The 18,924-nt window shown below is 35.2% G+C and overlaps 4 protein-coding genes across 6 annotated transcripts; 1 reads left to right on the top strand and 3 right to left on the bottom strand.

Moving 5' to 3' along the window:
- Window positions 1–39: 39 nt before the first annotated feature.
- LOC108569701 (probable malonyl-CoA-acyl carrier protein transacylase, mitochondrial) lies at window positions 40–2,154 on the bottom strand. The gene is made up of 4 exons (XM_017931359.1): window positions 1,170–2,154; window positions 869–1,086; window positions 567–794; window positions 40–261 (listed from the first exon to the last, which is right to left on the bottom strand). Exons 1-4 carry the CDS (start codon window positions 1,747–1,749, stop codon window positions 94–96), a joined length of 1,194 nt encoding a protein of 397 aa, XP_017786848.1. The 5' UTR covers window positions 1,750–2,154; the 3' UTR covers window positions 40–93.
- Window positions 1,731–3,964, top strand: LOC108569700. The gene is made up of 5 exons (XM_017931358.1): window positions 1,731–1,812; window positions 2,163–2,348; window positions 2,404–2,880; window positions 2,946–3,230; window positions 3,319–3,964. Exons 2-5 carry the CDS (start codon window positions 2,220–2,222, stop codon window positions 3,820–3,822), a joined length of 1,395 nt encoding a protein of 464 aa, XP_017786847.1. The 5' UTR covers window positions 1,731–1,812; window positions 2,163–2,219; the 3' UTR covers window positions 3,823–3,964.
- LOC108569699 (b(0,+)-type amino acid transporter 1-like) lies at window positions 3,957–10,197 on the bottom strand. Its single transcript, XM_017931356.1, has 8 exons — window positions 9,271–10,197; window positions 5,678–5,881; window positions 5,337–5,609; window positions 5,044–5,272; window positions 4,916–4,960; window positions 4,624–4,851; window positions 4,152–4,567; window positions 3,957–4,090 (listed from the first exon to the last, which is right to left on the bottom strand). Exons 1-8 carry the CDS (start codon window positions 9,278–9,280, stop codon window positions 4,023–4,025), a joined length of 1,473 nt encoding a protein of 490 aa, XP_017786845.1. The 5' UTR covers window positions 9,281–10,197; the 3' UTR covers window positions 3,957–4,022.
- A 4,697-nt stretch (window positions 10,198–14,894) lies between these two features.
- On the bottom strand, window positions 14,895–16,648 carry LOC108569689 (sorting nexin-16). Of its 3 annotated transcripts, none has more exons than XM_017931332.1 (6): window positions 16,261–16,648; window positions 16,034–16,206; window positions 15,805–15,979; window positions 15,445–15,750; window positions 15,245–15,381; window positions 14,895–15,181 (listed from the first exon to the last, which is right to left on the bottom strand). In XM_017931332.1, exons 2-6 carry the CDS (start codon window positions 16,183–16,185, stop codon window positions 15,124–15,126), a joined length of 828 nt encoding a protein of 275 aa, XP_017786821.1. In that variant the 5' UTR covers window positions 16,186–16,206; window positions 16,261–16,648; the 3' UTR covers window positions 14,895–15,123. The 3 variants fall into 3 exon arrangements, with proteins under 3 accessions (XP_017786821.1, XP_017786820.1, XP_017786822.1); XM_017931331.1 differs by having other exon boundaries at window positions 16,034–16,194; XM_017931333.1 differs by having other exon boundaries at window positions 15,805–15,949; window positions 16,034–16,194.
- Window positions 16,649–18,924: the final 2,276 nt, after the last annotated feature.

Raw genomic sequence — 18,924 nt, 5'->3', positions numbered from 1 at the left:
AAAATATATGGAAGAATTTTTTGAGTCTACGAGATTGAAATATCTTTATAAAAACACGTTTATTCTTATTTATACAAACACCTAAATATCTAATTAAGCTTCGATGCTGAAGCAGCTGTTCCAGGCTTTCGCGTTGACCTGCTTGAGGATCGTCTTCAGGGACTTTCCAGGACCGCATTCGAACGTTCGCGGGAAATAATCGTCGGGGTTTCGTTCGTACACCACGTGCAACAGTTGCTCCCATTTCACTGGTTTTACAATCTGAAATCATTATCGAGTTTAATTATTTGCATGAATCGAAGTTTCTTAATTGTATATTTGAGACTGATAATTAAAATCAACATTCTTCATTGTTTCACAGTTAAGCAGGTGTGTCTCTTGTAATTCTATACTAATTAGAGAGTAAATATAGATTAAAAATACTCTCCAATTGATACGTTACTCTCGACACGCGCATTTGAGTTATTGCGTAATTGAAAGCAGGATAATGTTTGTGTTATATGCCGATTATTTTCATATTGTAAAGGAGATGTTAATTGTTCAGAAAGTTGACAAACTGTTATTACCTGTTTAGGTAATTGTTTCTTGATGTGGTCGGCGTTTCTGTACTTCTTTCCATCGACATTAGAGTAAACGCTAATTACGGGATCGGAGATCTTGAGTTTCATCAAGGCTCTTTTGAAAGGTTGAACTGCTGGTAGCATCAAGTCAGTGTGGAAAGCCCCGCACACCGGAAGCCGCCGGACTTTCTTCAATTTGAATTCAGATGAGTTTTTCTCCAGGAATTCGATTGCCTGTATACACACATACAATGGGGAGAGAGGATTAGCGATTAGCATGGCAATAAATGTGCGTTTCGTTTGCAGACCTCGACGTTTCCTGCTACGACCTTACAATGCGGGAACAGGTAGTTGGCTATGCGACACTCGGCCACCTCAGCCCCTTTATCCAATGCCCACTCTTTGGCTTTAAGACAGGCGAAATTAAGTTTGCTGTCGGGTCCGTAGAAGACCGTGGCCATGGCTCCTTTCGTGCTGTCGCTTGCCATTTGCATCGCCTCTCCGCGTAGCTGGACCAGCTTCAGGGCTACGGACAAAAAAAGGTCAAAAGTGTTATTGCGTCGGCTGTATAAAGAAGGTACTGCTGATTTCTAAACGTTCTCAATATACCCTGTTCAAATTCTAAAGCACCGGAGAAGACCAGGGCCGTGATTTCGCCCAGACTGAAACCGGCAGTCGCTACACAATTCTCGATAGCGTTCGGTCGTTCCTCCTTGAGCCGTTCCAGCGCCGCCAAAGAGGTGACAATCACAGCCGGCTGACAGTATTTGGTCTGATCCAGCTGATCTTTGGGACCCTCCAGACACATCTTCAGCAGATCATACTTGAGGATATAGTTGGCGAGTTCAAAGAGATCTTTGGCCATTGGAAACTTCATCAGATCTTTAGCCATACCGACGAATTGACTGCCTTGACCAGGGAACAGAATTACGCTCGAATCCCTGGGGTCCATCTTCTCCCTGTGAAAGACCTCCCCTTGTCTCCGTATTTTAGTGCCATCGAGGTACGGTAGTGTTGCCCATTGTTGTTCCGGTGTTTGCGCCTTCGCATCTTCGAACGAGGCGGAATCGTCCAACAGCTTCTTCAGCGGAGATTCGTCCTTGCACAGGCATCGCACCGTAGTGGACGAGACGAAATTAAAATTATTTTTAGGCAGTAGCAGTCGCCCCAGCGCCTTCGCCGAGAGCATATTTACATATTCAAATTTCGCGCTCTTTTTACAAGATCGCAGGCGGCGAAATTCAACGACACAGTAAGTTTTTCCTTTTATTAACAATTCACCCCCTTTAACCGTTCTCAATTTAAAACCGCTGCTGAGATTCGCCGAGTTCAGAGCCTTCTCCAACGAGGACCAACTGAAACCCTGGTGCAAAACTGCCTTGGAACTAATTAAAATCACACTTTCAACAGACCTCACCGAGGTTATGTTTGTTTAACTGTCATTATCACATGTCAGGGTAGCGGAATTTCGTTTAATACAGCGTGAAAGAGTGCCAGGGTTTCGTTTTCCTTTGCTTTTCGATGGCCTCAGTATAGATCATAGCCTGAATTTCCGGATATTCTAGGATTTCAATGTTATTAATAAACCCACCGCTTTTCCAGACAGTGGTCGCGCCGCCACTCGGCAGATGTCGCAGCTCGTCGCGGTTTATTTGAAAGATGAGCGACAATGAAAATGATCTCTTCAACTTTGAATCCGATCACTTGGCTTTAAGAGGAAACAGGGACTACAGCGAAACTCTGAAAACCATGTTCGTTCTGGAGGCGCAGAGGCAACAGGCCATCAAGGTATACATAAATAATGGATGTTTGAAATCTGTAAACTTATCAAATTTAATCTTAGGACTATAATCGAGTGATCAAGTTAAAGAATGAATGTCTGGAAGACCCTCTGCTGTGCGTGCAGAAACTCAGGGAAGGAGACCTGGGTGTACCGAACATGCAGATACTGGCAGAAATACCCAAGATCAATTGGTCAAAATTTAACATTAAGGTGCCGCAACAGTATCTAAAACAAATCACAAATGACTTCATGAACAAAGATGTTAGGATGGAGGAGAAAGATAATAAAATAAGAAGCAGTTCTTGGACCACAGAAGAACAAAGAAAGCTGGATGAGCTTCTAATCAAATATCCTCCTGAAGAGATGGAGTCCAAGAGAATACGTAAAATAGCAAATGAATTAGGGACTAGAACACAGAAACAAGTATCCAGCAGATTGCAGAAGTATTATTTGAAGTTGGTGAAGGCTGGACTTCCTGTTCCTGGCAGATTGCCAAAGTCCAGAAGCCATGACAAGAAATCTTCATTTAAGTCAAAAGTAAGAAAAAAAAAATGATTATTAATAATTTGAATAGCAACTATTTATTTTTATTTATTTTGCAGAGATTCGGGAAACATGCGTATATGAAGCCATCGACATTCTTTCCAGACTTAGACATTCCTGTAGTAATGAACGAATGCGAAGATGCACCAGGTCCTAGTCAAGCGTCGAAACTGCCCGATCCGAACACATCCAACTACTTACTCTCCAACAACTATCACGAAGACAAATCGGAACCGGTCAAATCGGACGTCGACATTCAACTGGATTTGCTCAAGAAAATCAGATTGGAGAAAATGTACGAGGAGTCTGATGGATACCAAAAGTTCCAGCATTACGGATACAAAGTAAATAAGCATATTAATAGATCCTATTATTTTATGCCGTCATCATTGTAGTAACGAAAGTAATGTATGTATTTTATTGTATTTGCAGTGCGATTATTGCGAAGAAGATCCTATCGAAGGTAGCCGATGGCACTGCACGAATTGCTCTTCCGATTCGGTGGACTATTGCACGGATTGCATGATGTCGCAGCTGTATTCGGAAACGCCTCATTCGCTTAGCCACAAGTTCATCATAGTTCGTAGCGACAAAGAGATCGTGAATTCGAGCAGCTCTGATGTGGATTCGCAGAGCGGCGAGAGTTCGGCGAAGAACGACGAATGCAGTAACTTCAGTACCAGCGAGTCTTCTGAGAGCGAAGACGAGTCTCCTCCTCCACCACCTCAGGTAGCTGAGACCGTTGTATCTCCGCCGAAGCAGCATCAGTTCACGGAAAGCAGTGATTTTAGTTTAAAGATTAGTGAGAGCTGCCCAGTAAATATATTTGAAACCGGTGATGATACGAGCATGAACAACGGCAACGGCATCAAACTGACTGACTCGCAAAGGGTATCTTATAACTACTTGCATTCTAGCCTGCTGCTGGACAGTTGACAGAAGTTTGTACGCAAACTTAGATTGTTAGTAGTTGTATTATCATGATTAATATTATTATTATTGTTCGCAAGTCCATCCATCCACATATATTTTTTCATTTTCTTTAGTTCGCAGTATACGTAGTGCATAAATAGGTATAAATTCATCTTTTATTTATATTACAAACATTTATACAAAAAAAAATCAACAATATTGTTTTACTCCGAATGCGAAGTTCCTGGTGGTACGACCTCGAACAGGACTTGTACATAATAAGTAATTTTGTCTGGAAAAGAACGAAAGATGAGTTTTTTTTTTAAATAATGTTTTCTATTTGTAATATTTACCCATGATTGCCGGCCTGTTCTTCTTGTAAATGAACCAGTAGTAGACTAAAACGCCTAACAGAATGAAGGCTACCGCAAATAGGTATTTCGGGGAGGGATCCGTGACGATCGGGACGACGGACAGGAAGATTGCCACGAGGATGATGAAGATTGCTATCCACGTGGGAACTCTGTACGGTCTCGGCGTGTGCTTTTTCGTTTTCCTGAGGGTCAGCAGGGAGCACATGGCGACGCCGTAGAAGATCCAGATGAGGAAGCTGGCCAATTCGATGAGTTGTTCGATGTCGCCGACAAGGATGAAGCCCAACGAGATGAGACCTTGCATCGCCACGGACGGACTTGGGGTCAGCCTTCGCACGTGGACGTACGACAGGTTTTCGAGCATGTGTCCATCCTGACTGGCCACGTAACACAGACTGAAACAGAGCAATCAACATCATCCATTCCAAATTTAATTTCTAAAGACACCTACCGTGTCACACTGAATTGGATGCTGAGAGCGCAACCGAACGTACTCAAGGCTACACCAATTGGAATCACGAAGGAGAAGACGCCCAAAACGCGCTCTCCGAAGACGACGGCGACGGCTTGCGCTTTCACCATCTCATCTATATCCAATACAGTCATGTACGAGATGTTCATGAAAACGTAAAGGATCGTAACGATCGGCACGCTGATGATGATACTCCTCAGAATATTACTGCAAAAAACAAATATATATATAATTGATTGTTTTTTTATATTGAAGATTTGCGAAAACTTACACTTCGGGCTTTTTGATTTCCTCTGTAACCGTTGTAACTGTGTTCCTAAAAAAAAACGAAGCGTAGATTCGGATGAATCAAATATACTGTGTTTTCTATTATCGAATTTGCGTTTTTTTGATATTTACCATCCGTCGTAAGCCCAGAGGCCGCTGTAGAAGGCAAGCGCGATGCTTTTCATGTCGAACTTGGTGCCTTCGAAACCTTTGCTCAAATATTTTGTGTTTCCCATGTAGACGAGCTCGTAGAGACCGCCGAAGATGACGATCAGACAGGCGACGACTTTGAATGAGCCGAAGATGTTTTGTATCTTGACGAACAGTTTGACGCTGCTCATGTTGATATAAGTGATGATCCCTGCAAAGTCACACATTAGAATATGTTTAATATAAAAATAATTAAATTTGTTGTAGATCTATACCTAATGCGAGGATTGCGACGTACGTCTTGATCTGACTGGAATCCACGTCGACTTGCAGCAAATCCAAAATGGGTTGGCAGAGGTATTCGGCGAATGTTAGCGTGATCACCGCCACTTCTGCTGGTCTGAGGACTAAGACGTAAACCCACGAGGCGATGAAAGCTGGTAATTTACCCCAGAACTTGTGCGTGGGTCCGAACGAGTCCATGAAATAAGCGTACTCCGCTCCGGATCTGGGCACGACCGTTCCCAATTCCGCGAAAGTCAAGGCACCTTTACACGGTCACAAATTTCAATTAGTTTAGTTTTAATAATTTACAACAAAAGTTCTAAGTTTTTACCTAAAAGCGAGATCAATCCGCAAACCGTCCACACCACTATGCACATTCCCACCGATCCGGAATGCTTGAGGGCCGTCGCTGGGGATATGAAGATACCCGAGCCGATCATCACGGCCAGGATCATGTTTATCGCCGAGAAGAGCCCCAGCTCTCTCTTCAGCCCCACGCCGCCACCGCTCTCCAGCGACTGCTTTGATTTCGACACTGAAAAAGAAAACATGATCATATTATGTATTCATCTATCTTGATAGGATTTTCATGCTAATTCCATATTTACTTGCTCAAATATACAAATCACAACCCATGATCCAATGAGACTAGTATCATTAAAGTCCCACGTTTCTTTTGTAGAAACTTTATCATAAACCACAATTACATGAAAATAGAGTCGCGAAGATATAGGAAAAACCGCAGCTATTGTTTACTCGGTCCCAATCATTGCAATTTTCTACGTCCGATGTGATTTTCATCTAAGAATATTTCCAATCGCTGTATCGATTTTCATTTAAAACCAATTTCGCTCGAGACCTCAATTATCAATCAATTCGAGTACTTTTTTTTTTGTTGATTTTTTGAAGACGACCTTCAATTCGTTCTTGATGCTTAACATACAAAAAAAACCTATTTTTAGATTATCAACACCGTTACAATTGATAATTTTTAGTTGTTTCGAGTGCGCTCATCGTAATTTCGGCACCTTAAAACTCGTGACATAATACAGTCTAGGTGTGTGTGTGTTTATGACATGAATGAGCCCGGAATTGATCGAACTTTGTATGAAACGATACGTAGTGTATCCATGCAGTAAACAGATTTGCGCGAATCGGAAGCGAAAAATTGTTATCAGCTTTATCGTTTTTTTTTGCCATTGGTAAATTGTTACGAAATCCGTGTTCGAAAGCGCCGTTGAAATGGTAATTGTACAATAATTATGCGGAATGTTAAGGTCTCTTCGACAACGGTTTGATCAATCAAATCGTCGATGATGAATGTCTTTGGATGAACAAAAATATGTGATTACGTCGACCCGTTATCCGAGATCGCTTATTTACCTACTGATAAATAATTATTACATCAATGCCCTCTCGGACGTACGCACATAAAAATAATAATAACATAACATAACGTGCAATAAACAAACACATCGGTTACGAAAGACCCTTAAACGTTCGTTCGTGTGTTTCGTAATGCACGAGTCTATATAAATAATAATAAAAAAACCTTGGCCTTATCAATTCTGCGATTAATAGTAAAGCGCGCTTCGATTCCAGATAGCATAAGGTTTATTCGACTTTCAAATGTTTCCATCTGAACTTGATTCTAACTACAAATAACATAATTGTTCAAATCTCATCTTAATCAAATAACTGAAAAAACAAACAAACAAACAACATTTAAATCGCAACAAACTTGATGATTGCGTAAGCTTCTCGAGTAGTTTAGAATTAAGTTAATAGTTCTTATCGTATCAGTAGTTTTAATAGGCATTTAATTTGAATGTAATTTGTTTGAAGTTTGATTTATTGCTAAATGTATGCGGCAATAATAATAATATCCAATGTAGAGCATCCTGCAATGAGTCAAGCCTGCATTATCGTAATTCGTATTGTATCCAGCATTAAGTTTGAGTCACGAGATGAATTTATTGTATTTGCTTCAACATTCGAAAAGTCGTAATCGTAAATGCACATGTAACGCACGAAATTTGAAGCGTGTGCTTTGGTTTTAGTTTATTTCTATATGGCTGCCAAGTCAAACAAGGAACAAAAAAAAATACGTTATTAAGTAACTTATCAGCACTTATGTTTTATTGATACATCAGTGTTACGTACGTACGTACACCTTCGCGTTTCCCAATTACAAAGTATATTCTTATCTATTCCAGTAAGTTCAATTGAACCCGAGATTTCTATAGCAACAGTTACAATTTTACTATATATAATTTTCGTTTTGTTCGAACAAGGAAATCGTTGAGAAATGTTTCTGGATTTTGCGAAACACAGAAGAATCCTTGAAAACGAGATTGAAAATCGTTTATTAGAAAAAGTTGTGCAATCATCGTTTATTTCTTTGTTCTACAAAGAATTTGTAAAACTATAATTGTTTCCTTTTTTGGTATTATAGTTATTTATGCAGCACGTGTCGCGCGATAATAACGAGATTATTCATAATTATTTCTATATTTCACTAGTGTGCATGTAATTACACTATTTTGTTGTTGGAATTCGGAAATATTCATTTTCAATGTGAATTTTAAGCAAGTTAGTGATGAAGTTTAAATGGAAAGTTTTCGCAGAGGTTTTCGTAAACATCATTAATATTGCTTACACATATTAAGATAATGGTTTTGTAATTGATTTCGGTTTAAAAACAAGCACAATTTTTCGGTTCGAGTGATTTTTCGCGAAACGCGAGTAACAAGATTATATAAGTAAACGGTTTAGAATAAGCTCACCTAATTATTTGTTAAGGCTTCCCCCCTATGCACACTGACATTATGTTTGCATTTCTATCGCAGATTACGAATTCTCAGATTCAACAATTATTTACATAACTTTTCGTTTCAAAGGACTTACAAGGAATATTTAAAGATTGAAAACTTCTAAGAAGATGAAGACATGAGGAAAACACTGTTGATTCTATTGATCTAGTAATTTCATAAATCAAAAATTGAAAATTTGCTTAATGAAAAATAAGAAAACTTGTATTGTAAATTGAAATTATTGTTGATTCTATTGATCTAGCAATTCGTGATTGCGAAAATTGTGTTCTTCACATGTTTCAAAGTTTCTTCCTTGCTAATTTCAGTCGAGTTAATCTAATTGAAACTAAATGAAAGATATTTCACAATTACTGTCGCAGTATAGGATTTGATTAATTTTCAGTTTCAATTAAAATTAATGTTCCGTTGATTCGAAGCGAATTATTATAGCGAAACAATGGGTTTTCTTTTTGGACAAAAAACTGTTTTTGAGCGTAAAAAAAGTATTGTTACCAAGTTATGTAAGTGTTGAAATTGCGTGCAGCATTTTATGGCGAGCAAACGTAATTTAATATTTTATGGTTCCACCGTAAATCGGCTTTGTCAGAGGTCGCGCAATTTTTTTATTTTCGGATGGTCTGAAGGACGATAATGAATGATAACAGCAGCAGCAGCAGCATGAAGAAATGATCTTCCTTAATTAGATTGTGATGTTCAGATGCGGCCCAATTGAGAATGTAAATGGAGTGCAATTATATTGGTATTTCCTCGCTCTTCGGTCAACTAACCCGAACAACATTGTTGATGCTTTTGTAATCTTATCGAGCGCTCGTATTTTTCTCTACTTGTATGTGTGTAAAGAGTCGCTGTTTTCAATGCGTTTCGCACGGAAAAGTCTGTTCCTAGATAACGCGTGCTAGCGTCAAGGGAAATTGAGTAAGTTTTGAAAGTTTTTGGCGGGCGGGCGCGCGCGGACGAAGATGTGCGTGGCACGCGTGAATTGATTGTGCGAAGGTGCGGAAAAAAGGGCACGTGCTGCTCCTTTTTGTGACACGTCCAGTTGAGAATATTTAAAATAAATAAGTTTCCGAAAGTGGAAACGCAAACTTACCTTCGGTCATATTTTTTTTTGTATTCTCTCTCTTTTTCGTTTCCTTCCTTTATTCGACTTCCCGCTCGGATGGAATCTTGCTGTTGGATCGTCTCTTTAGATCTTCAGCCGAATTGAAGAATGTTATTCTACTTGTTCTTTAACAAAAAATAATACTAATGTGGAAGCGGCGATTAGAAGTTGCATTCAGAACTACTACGAAGTCTGTTTCATGTTGTGAACAGGAGTGAGTGAGGCTCCCACTTGCGACCACTAACTAAATGCCACTAACGATTTAGAAATGTGTCTCGGCGAGAAGAGATACCAGCCAGAGATTAATTGCATGATAATTGATAAGAGTTCAAGCGATGATGTGATCCTGGCAATCGCGTTTCGCCGCACTTCGTTTCACTTCTTCCTCGATGGCTCTTCGTGCACCGTGGAGGAGTTTTCTTTTGCACCAATCACGGTCCGCTCTGATAACAGCACCGCTCTGCAGCGCCGAAACAACAACATCAACAACAGCAACAACAACAACATCTGCTACGTTTCGCATACGCCTATTTATCCCTAGTCGATGAATGCACAAATTTCGTTCACTCTCCCACCTCGGGTTTTTTTTTAACTTTGTTGCGTTTCGCACCGCATTTTGATTATTCTCTGTAAACGCACTCGGGTGAAATTGTATTTTTATTTATAGTCGCGCCGCGTTCATCCTTTGTCTCACACTATCCTATATTCTGCACTCGCCGCGCTCTATCTTTGTCTCCGCGGAAATGGAACAATGGAAATGCATTTATTCCATATATTCAACTCAACTTTGTATAAATCAAAACCATTTCCAAATCCTCTTTTTTCAAAGCATCAAAGCAAATCTGTTTCACTTTCAATCATCGTTTCTATTACATATTAACTATACAATAGTTGACTTAAGTTTTTCTTTCATTTTCTACATGTTTTTATGTGTGAATGCGCGGAATTCGAATCGCTACTGACGTTCCATCGGTCGCGGTTTTTGTTTATAATTTTTTTTTCATGAATCAAGCGTTTATTTTTTTTTTTCGCAATCGCGCGCGCTCTGTCTTTGTATTACTTCGCATTTAATTGCGAAAGTTCGCGTTTAGTTGGTTTACGTTCGATGAGAATCTTGACGAGGAAACGGATACACATGTGCTTTTTCTTTCTGTTTGGATTGTCATAATAATTAGATCAAACTTTACTAACACATTATCGTCATAGTTTTAATTCATTTCTCAAGATATATCAATGATAATGGTATGATGAAAACATCAAACACTTTGTGCAAAGTTGAAAGATTAAAATTTTACAAAAAAAAAAGTTGCGTATTCACATTTTAACCGATTATTTGTAAGATAATAATGGCAAATTAGTTATTGAATAAGTAGATTAAAGCTAAAACTATATAGAATAAAATGAGTATATGGAAATAATTGTAGCATTACCAATTTTCGTGTAAATCACTTATAAAGTTGACGTTTTCAAAAATAAAATATTTGCAGATTTAAATCAATTACTTGAAAAATGATGATCACAGATTAATTGTAAAATATGTAAATTAAAGCTATAACTATGAAGAATATAAAGTTTATATGGAAATAATTCTAGCACTAACAGTTTTCGTGTAAATTTCCAACAAATTAGAAACATTCACATTTGATGATTTGGAACAATAGTGTCTTCACATTTTGTTCGATTACTTGAAAAATAATGATTACAGATTAATTGTAAAATATGTATATTAAATCTAATAATATGAAGAGTAAAAAAGTGTATATGTATATAATTGTGGTATTAATATGTTTAGAGTAAATCTCTTGCAAACTTATAAAATTAAAATTTGACCTATCTTCACATTTTTTATTCATTACTAGAAAAATAATGATTATAGATTAATTGTAAAATATGTATATTGAAGCTAAAACTATTAAGAGTAAAAAGTGTATATGATATAATGGCAACACTAATATTTTTAGAGTAAATCTCTTGCAAAGTTATAAAATAAAAATTTGACGTTTCTTCACATTTTTATCCATTACTTGAAAAATAATGATTATAGATTAATAGTAAAATATGTATATTGAAGCTAAAACTATGAAGAGTAAAAAAGTGTATATGTATACAATTGTGGCACTAATATGTTTTGAGTAAATCTCTTGCAAAGTTTTAAAATTAAAATTTGACCTATCTTCACATTTTTATCCATTACTTGAAAAATAATGATTATAGATTAATTGTAAAATATGTATATTAGAGCTAAATCTATTGAAGATAGAAGGCTTAAATAGAATTAAATATGTACAAATGGTATTCTTGTAAATCAATGTTAAAGTTGAAACTTTTGACTTTTACAATTGTTTGCTATATTTTCAACGCGCATTTGGTTAAAGTAAACTGCAATTTCTTGATAAGTACCACAAACAAGATTTAATCTCAGATTCAATATTTAGTTCATCTACGCTCTAGGAAGTCTAGTAGTAATGTTTACTATGATATCGGACGGTTTTCTACGAAATGCAATTACAGTTTTCATCCACATTTAAACGCAAATGACTTCATTGAATATCTGCAACATCCGTATTTTCATTCATTAACTAAATGACTTGTTTACTCTACGACCTTTTTTTTTCTAATCACCAAATGCAAACGAAAACAAATTAACAAATATTTATCGATAACTAAAATATGTTGACTCGATATTTACGGAGAAATTGGCCAAAATAAATGTCTTACAAATTGATATTAATTGCGAAGGCTTACAATTTATACTGCGACGTTTATTTGAAGTCAAGATAAACTGTCTCAAGGTGCGAATTAATCAAATAACATTAAGGTATTTTGTATATTCCGAATGCATTCTCATTCTCATTCGGATGAAAAACATAAATAATTTTAATGATTTACTAATTCGTAAACAATGTTCACAAAGAATGAGGTGGAGGTGATTATTCGCTTTGCGCTGTCTAAAAATAAGCCTTTGATTCTTCATAAAGGAAAACGCTTAGTTAAGGCGAAAAATGTCGGTCATTATCCTACTGTGTACACTGTATAATAAATATTACTGTCTCTATTTCGCATATGGTAAAAAATATGTTTTCTTTTTTTATTTTTGGTTCACTGACAAAGTTAAACAAATCTTCCAGTCATAACACTTGATTTTTTTTTGTTGAACATTTTTTTATAAATAGGATAGAAAACTTAAAAGCCAAAAAATATGTTTTCCGTTAAAAAATACATGTAAATACATGGAACAACTAATAATAACATAAATAAATTTGAAACGTTTTATTTTGTATATTTATAAATAGAGTGAATCGAGTTATTTCGTGCTACAATTGTACGAGAATACGCAGCTTTTTTTTTGTTGCGATTATTTAAATGAATGAATTTGGTTGCGTAACGAGTCGCTCTTTATTTATGGTTTATTTTCTTGTAATCGGGCGTTGGTTGGAGCGCATTAAATTTAATAATAAAAATCTTGGGCTAATAACGCAGAGAGACAGAGAGGTAAATGGCAAATAATAAACAGGATGGTTCAATTAAGGGATTACGTGAGATGTTGTGCACTTCGGGGAATTGTTAATGGGGCTTTAACTAGTAGATAATGGAAATACCAAGAGAGCGCGTATTTTCACAAGACTTGTGTGTGTGTATCCTTCCTTACGTTAGGTTACGTTCCGTCCCGTTCGCAATTTGTTGCTCGGGCTCTAATTTAATTACCGCGTCCTCCCTCCCAAAAGACTTCGCGCTTTGTCACCGAAGCACACGCATATTTTCGTCCTTCCTCACGGCAATATTTATATTTTCTTGTGAGGGAAATGAGAAGGCAACTTTCTTGCTGCTTTATGTTGACCGGTCCTCGCATCATGACTTTGCGAGGCCCTAGGAGCAAATTGACGAAGGTGACAGTAGGCTCTTTGGAAAGGTGAGACATTCACCTTTCAATTGAGTGGTCGATCATGTAATTATCTTAAGGGGTTGTCGAGAAATTCACGAAATACTGAAAAAAAAATCGCAAAAATTGTCTATTCCCTGTTAAGTAACGAACATTAAGTAAATTTTGTTTCATAAAAAGTTGCGTAAATGTGGCACCCATCTTACGCAATCATGAAATGCAACAAAAGTTACGTAATTAAGGACAAACGTGAATACTCATCGGATTTCAACGAAACAACGATTTTTAAGAAAATCCTATTGGCTTTTTTTTCCAATTTCTACAGGTCGTTTCAGGTGATTTGACGACAGCACGAAGATGCCAATAGTTTCGTTGGAAAGGTGAGGTATTCGGCTTTAAAGTGTTTGGTCGATGATATAATTATCTCGCCAAATTGGATTGAGAATGAAATTAAAATGCTTAATTTTTGATAACTTATAGTAGATGCACTGATCAAACCACAATGCCGGCAGTTAGCTCATTGGAAAGGTTGTAGTTTTCTCTTTAATTGCGTATTTGATGGTTTAATGAGTGTTAATCGATTAATTTGAAAAATGTAAAGTTATTGCAGCAAATAGTTGAATAAATGGTTATATTCATATATATTTGAAACTTTTAATTTACTCTTTTAAAAAATATTTCTTTCGCTTTCGTTTGCTTCAAAACATATTAGTTTTTGCCAATCAATAAGAAAGTTATTAAACTTTAACGAGTTAGCAGTTTTCGCGATTCAAAAACATTTGTCGGAGTTATGAAGAAACAGTCTGCAACCACACATACGTATGCCTGCTGCAGACTATTTCCTAGAAATTCCGGCAGATGTTGCTGATTCTCTTAATTAAAATGCTTATAACTCGTAATCTAATTAGTATTTTAATTATTAGACTAAAGTAATAAGATTACAATTGTTCAAGCACTATTTTGATATGTTTGTTTATTTAAAATAGAACGTTTTAAGGGAAGTGGATTTTGTGCAGCGCCAAAATGCCTGAACTATAACCTTTGAAATATTGCTAACAGATGTCGCCAGTTGTCACAAAAATTTGGAAATTTATTTTTCGCCTAAAATGCAGGCAGCCAAACATACATATACAATTTAATGAACAAATAGAAAAACGTCTTAGATAATGACCTGTATTTTTGTAAACATAAGCTCTCATAAGAATGTTATACATGGATATTGATCTTGAATATACACTGTTGAAATTGAGAGTTTATATTAATTTGTAACTGCAATGGTGTCTTCATAATTGATTAACAAACTTTGCTATTTCAAAAATGAGTTGGCAAATTAACCAACTGGTGTAAATATTTTCAATTTTTGAAAAACAATTATTTATTGTATATTGGGTTGCCTGTATACAATTTTGATAACTGTTAGCAGCGCCAAAGTGCTTGAACTATCATATTTCTAATATTGTTTTTTTTTACTTTATTTCGTTAATTATCAAATTAATTAAATCATCAAATCCATAAGTTGATTGCATCAACAGAATGTTTATTACATAATTTAAATTTTATCCCAATATTTTCATAATTGTGTACATTTGGTTGCCTACAAGAATCATTGAAATTTTTAAGAAAGTATTTTTGTAATTATGGAATATAAGAGTAAATAAATTAGCAGTAATGATAAAATATATATATTTATTTATAATTTTAGTCATGCCCATAGAATAGTACCAAAATATAACATTAATATATCATTTAAGTACCTGCTTTTTTTCTATACTTACAAAGTTATAATAAAAATATGTAATACACAGCCCTATGTACATCTGACATAATCATCAAAGAACTTCTTATTTGGTGCTCATACGAAACTCTTAAAACTAAATAAATTATTTGAAAATAATAAATGTTAAAATGAAATGATTATAAAAATTAATGGTAATGGTAAGTTAGGTACAATATTAGCTCTGCTACTTCAGCATCTTGCTGATGTCCTCATTATCCTTCTGACTGTTCATCTTTGAATCTCTATAAAATAAGTGCAGACTGTAGAAATTTAGTTATTGCATTAGAAAGTTGAAATCTGCTCACTTGAGAAGTTTCCTTAAATTTTCATTTTCGTTTGCCTGCTGATGCAACTTGTCGTGCAGTGAATCAATAACACCGTCTTTCTCCATCAATTGCTGCTTTAATTGGTAGATTGTGTCTTCCAGCGCTTCAAAAATAGCCTGAAAAATTATGTTTTTTTTTAAATGTTGTAACTAAATCAACTGTAGTAGATAGAAACTCACTCTAGATTCTTCATTGGTTTCTGAGTAAATTGGGGGTTCATTTAGGCAAAAAAAATCTTGTATTTGTTGGCTGCTAGCTAATTCCGGCTCGGTGATAAGCGCATTCACCAAAGTCTGCAAGCTGCTCACTCTTTCCTCCAAGAAAGCTGGTTCAAAGTTGTTACCTATCAATCGTTTACGCGGTAAATGCTGTACGATGTTAGGGTAATCTTTGAAGCGATTGCAGAGCCGCACGAAATCCGTGTACCGCCTGAAGACGTACCAGCAATCTCCAGAAGCTTTATTTTCTATTCTCAATTTGTAGACCTTAATTTGAATAGTATGTAATTCAGGAAATTTGATTGTAAAATGATTACTCACTGTGAATCTGCCTCTCTTCTCCATCACTTCGTAGCCTACAATTGGGATCTCTATGTTGCTCAGGTTGAAGCTGCCGTTGCACAGGTTATAATTGTTTTCACCATCTGCTGCTAGTTGGGACGTCAGCGTTACAGTAGACATCTCGCTGGAGGTAGATGTAATAAAGTTCTCAAATCTGCATTTAAATTGGTTTCAATTGAGGCAATTGATGCATCATACTCTTACTAACCTTGATGTGTCCGACAGATATTCCTCTGAATCTGAAGTGACCGCCTCCTCACAATAATCCAAATCAGCAGTGGTGTTCAGGCCTGCATCCCTCACCCCCTTCAAGTCTACCTCAGTGAACCTCTCTGCCAATTCATTATCTGTGTTTGCCATAGTGAAAGACTAGAATCAACACTTGCATGTTCATTGTTGTGCTGTGATAAGCAAGTTAATGTTGTTGATAAATACCTTAATGACCCTCTCAGAACAACAACAACAACAACATTTCACTCTCCAGATGATTCACTTATTTTGAGTTGACTTAACCATAAATCACAACAGTACTTATCTAACTGAACGCTATGGTTGGTCCAAACTTAAGTTGCGCTTAAAGTTGAAAGTCGCGTGATGCTGTTTAGAACGTAACAAATACCTTTGAAGATCAAGGATGAAAGTGTTTTTTGTTTGCCTAAATTTGAGGCACTCAAGTTTGCGCGGCAGCGAAAACATTTGATTTGGCCGTTCGCAAATTGTACTAGATATTTACAGTTAATTGCGTTAGCGAAATCGAGTGCATGCATATTCCACACTCTGTTAATTCAATTACCGACTCTTAAATGACACACATTGTAATTCCTATTTAGAAATAATACTACAGTTACATTGTAGACTGTAATTGAATTTTAAATGTTCATCTACTCTATTTACTTTGTGATTCTTCACAACAACTGCTGCAGTTATTGAACTATAAATGCTACAAGTAATTATACTTACTCAAGAAACAAACATTCTGCTTGAAATTTCGTAATTAAATGGCAAATATCTAAAATTAGATATATAAACAACTTTTAGTGAAAATAAAAAACTGTTGATTAATTAATTCAATTTTCTAATATTTCTTTAACAAAAAAATATTTTTATATGATTAGTACATATTTCATTCATAATTATAATGAAAACACTTTAGTTATTTAATGAACAGTAGATTATAATTTAAAATATAACAATTTGCATATAATATTTAAATTTAAAATATTGGTTAGTTCCATTAATCAACATGACATTGTCTCGTTCCAAAATTTAAAAACAGTTATAATTAGCTTAATTATTGTTTATAGAATTAACGAAAGCCGTCATTCGATAGATTAATGAAAGTAAAATATATAAATCATAAGAAAGTATTTAAATGCGTGTGAAATCTAACAGAAATATCTAATATAGTTTTCTTCATAAACGGAAAATAATATTTGGTATATGACAAGTGATAATTTGAAATGTATAGTCATTAAAACCGTTTGTATTTTCATTAGCAGTTGCTCCCAGAAGAAATTTAAAATTGAACATTGATCTTGAAAATCCAAAGATTAAAAAGAGCATAAATACTTGTCTGCAGCTAATATAGTTTTCTTCATAAATAGAAAATAATATTTGGTATATGACAAGTGATAGTTCAGAAAGTAACGTTTTTGAAAATCGTTTATATTTTTATTAGCTCTTGCTCCCAGAAGAAATTGAAACATGGAAATTGATCTTGAAAACCTAGTGATTAAAATGTGAATGAATGCTTGTATGTAGCTTATGTAGTTTTCTTCATAAACAGAAAATACAATTTGGTATATGACAAGTGACAGTTCAGAAAGTAATGTTTTTGAAAAACGTTTATATTTTTATTAGCACTTGCTCCCAGAAGAAATTGAAAGATGGAATTTGATCTTGAAAACCCAGAGATTAAAATGAGCATAAATACTTGTGTGTAGCTAATATAGTTTTCTTCAAAAACAGAAAATAATATTTGGTATATGACAAGTGACAGTTCAGAAAGTAACGTTTTCGAAAAACGTTTATATTTTTATTAGCACTTGCTCCCAGAAGAAATTGAAATTTGGACATTGATCTTGAAAACCCAGAGATTAAAATGAGCATAAATACTTGTGTGTAACTAATACAGTTTTCTTCAAAAACAGAAAATAATATTTGGTATATGACAAGTGACACTTCAGAAAATAACGTTTTCGAAAAACGTATATATTTTTATTAGCACTTGCTCCCAGAAGAAACTGAAAATTGTAAATTGATCTTGAAAACTCCGAGATTAAAATGAGCATAAATACGTTTATGTAGCTAATATAGTTATCTTTATAATCAGAATAAAATATTTGGTATTTTGAATTTTGCGCCTAATGTATAGACAACTCAACATACAATTTTCTATATACTACAATTTTCTCCCATAAGAAATTGAAACATGGAAATTGATCTTGAAACCCCAGTGATTAAAATGAGAATAAATGCTTGTATGTAGTTTATGTAGTTTTCTTTATAAACAGAAAATAATATTTGTTATATGACAAGTGACAGTTCAGAAAATAACGTTTTTGAAAAACGTTTATATTGTTATTAACAGTTGTTCCCAGAAAAAAAATAAAATTGAACATTGATCTTGAAAATCCAGAGATTAAAATGAGCATAAATACTTGTGTGTAGCTAATACAGTTTTCTTCAAAAATAGAAAATAATATTTGGTATATGACAAGTGACACTTCAGAAAGTAACGTTTTCAAAAAACGTTTATATTTTTATTAGCACTTGCTCCCAGAAGAAATTGAAACTTGGAAATTGATCTTAAAAACCCAGAGATTAAAATGAGCATAAATACGTCTATGTAACTAATATAGTTATCTTTATAATCAGAATAAAATATTTGGTATTTTGAATTTTGCGCCTAATGTATAGACAACTCAACATACAATTTTCTATATACTACAATTTTCTCCCAAAAGAAATTGAAACATGGAAATTGATCTTGAAAACCCAGTGATTAAAATGAGAATAAATGCTTGTATGTAGTTTATGTAGTTTTCTTTATAAACAGAAAATAATATTTGGTATATGACAAGTGACAGTTCAGAAAGT

Source organism: Nicrophorus vespilloides, unplaced genomic scaffold (genome assembly GCF_001412225.1).
Source record: "Nicrophorus vespilloides isolate i.1.1-1 unplaced genomic scaffold, Nicve_v1.0, whole genome shotgun sequence".
In the NCBI taxonomy this organism is placed as follows: Eukaryota; Metazoa; Arthropoda; class Insecta; order Coleoptera; family Silphidae; genus Nicrophorus; species Nicrophorus vespilloides.
Note: the sequence above shows the minus strand (reverse complement) of the source record. Positions and strands in the feature narration are given on the sequence as shown.

Bases quoted from the DNA above. Each gene is read 5' to 3' on its own strand.
- LOC108569701 (XM_017931359.1), bottom strand. From the start codon at position 1,749: ATGCTCTCGGCGAAGGCGCTGGGGCGACTGCTACTGCCTAAAAATAAT. The intron at 795-868 runs GTCTGCAAACGA...GTGTGTATACAG, and splicing joins TCGTAGCAGGAAACGTCGAG to GCAATCGAATTCCTGGAGAA. The intron at 262-566 runs GTAATAACAGTT...TAATGATTTCAG, and splicing joins AGAAACAATTACCTAAACAG to ATTGTAAAACCAGTGAAATG.
- LOC108569700 (XM_017931358.1), top strand. From the start codon at position 2,220: ATGAGCGACAATGAAAATGATCTCTTCAACTTTGAATCCGATCACTTG. The intron at 2,349-2,403 runs GTATACATAAAT...ATTTAATCTTAG, and splicing joins AGAGGCAACAGGCCATCAAG to GACTATAATCGAGTGATCAA. The intron at 3,231-3,318 runs GTAAATAAGCAT...TTGTATTTGCAG, and splicing joins TCCAGCATTACGGATACAAA to TGCGATTATTGCGAAGAAGA.
- LOC108569699 (XM_017931356.1), bottom strand. The intron at 4,961-5,043 runs GTAAATATCAAA...GTTTTTTTTTAG, and splicing joins CTCTGGGCTTACGACGGATG to GAACACAGTTACAACGGTTA. The intron at 4,852-4,915 runs GTAAGTTTTCGC...TGTTTTTTGCAG, and splicing joins GAAATCAAAAAGCCCGAAGT to TAATATTCTGAGGAGTATCA.
- LOC108569689 (XM_017931332.1), bottom strand. From the start codon at position 16,185: ATGGCAAACACAGATAATGAATTGGCAGAGAGGTTCACTGAGGTAGAC. The intron at 15,980-16,033 runs GTTAGTAAGAGT...ATTTAAATGCAG, and splicing joins TATCTGTCGGACACATCAAG to ATTTGAGAACTTTATTACAT. The intron at 15,382-15,444 runs GTGAGTTTCTAT...ATAATTTTTCAG, and splicing joins AAACCAATGAAGAATCTAGA to GCTATTTTTGAAGCGCTGGA.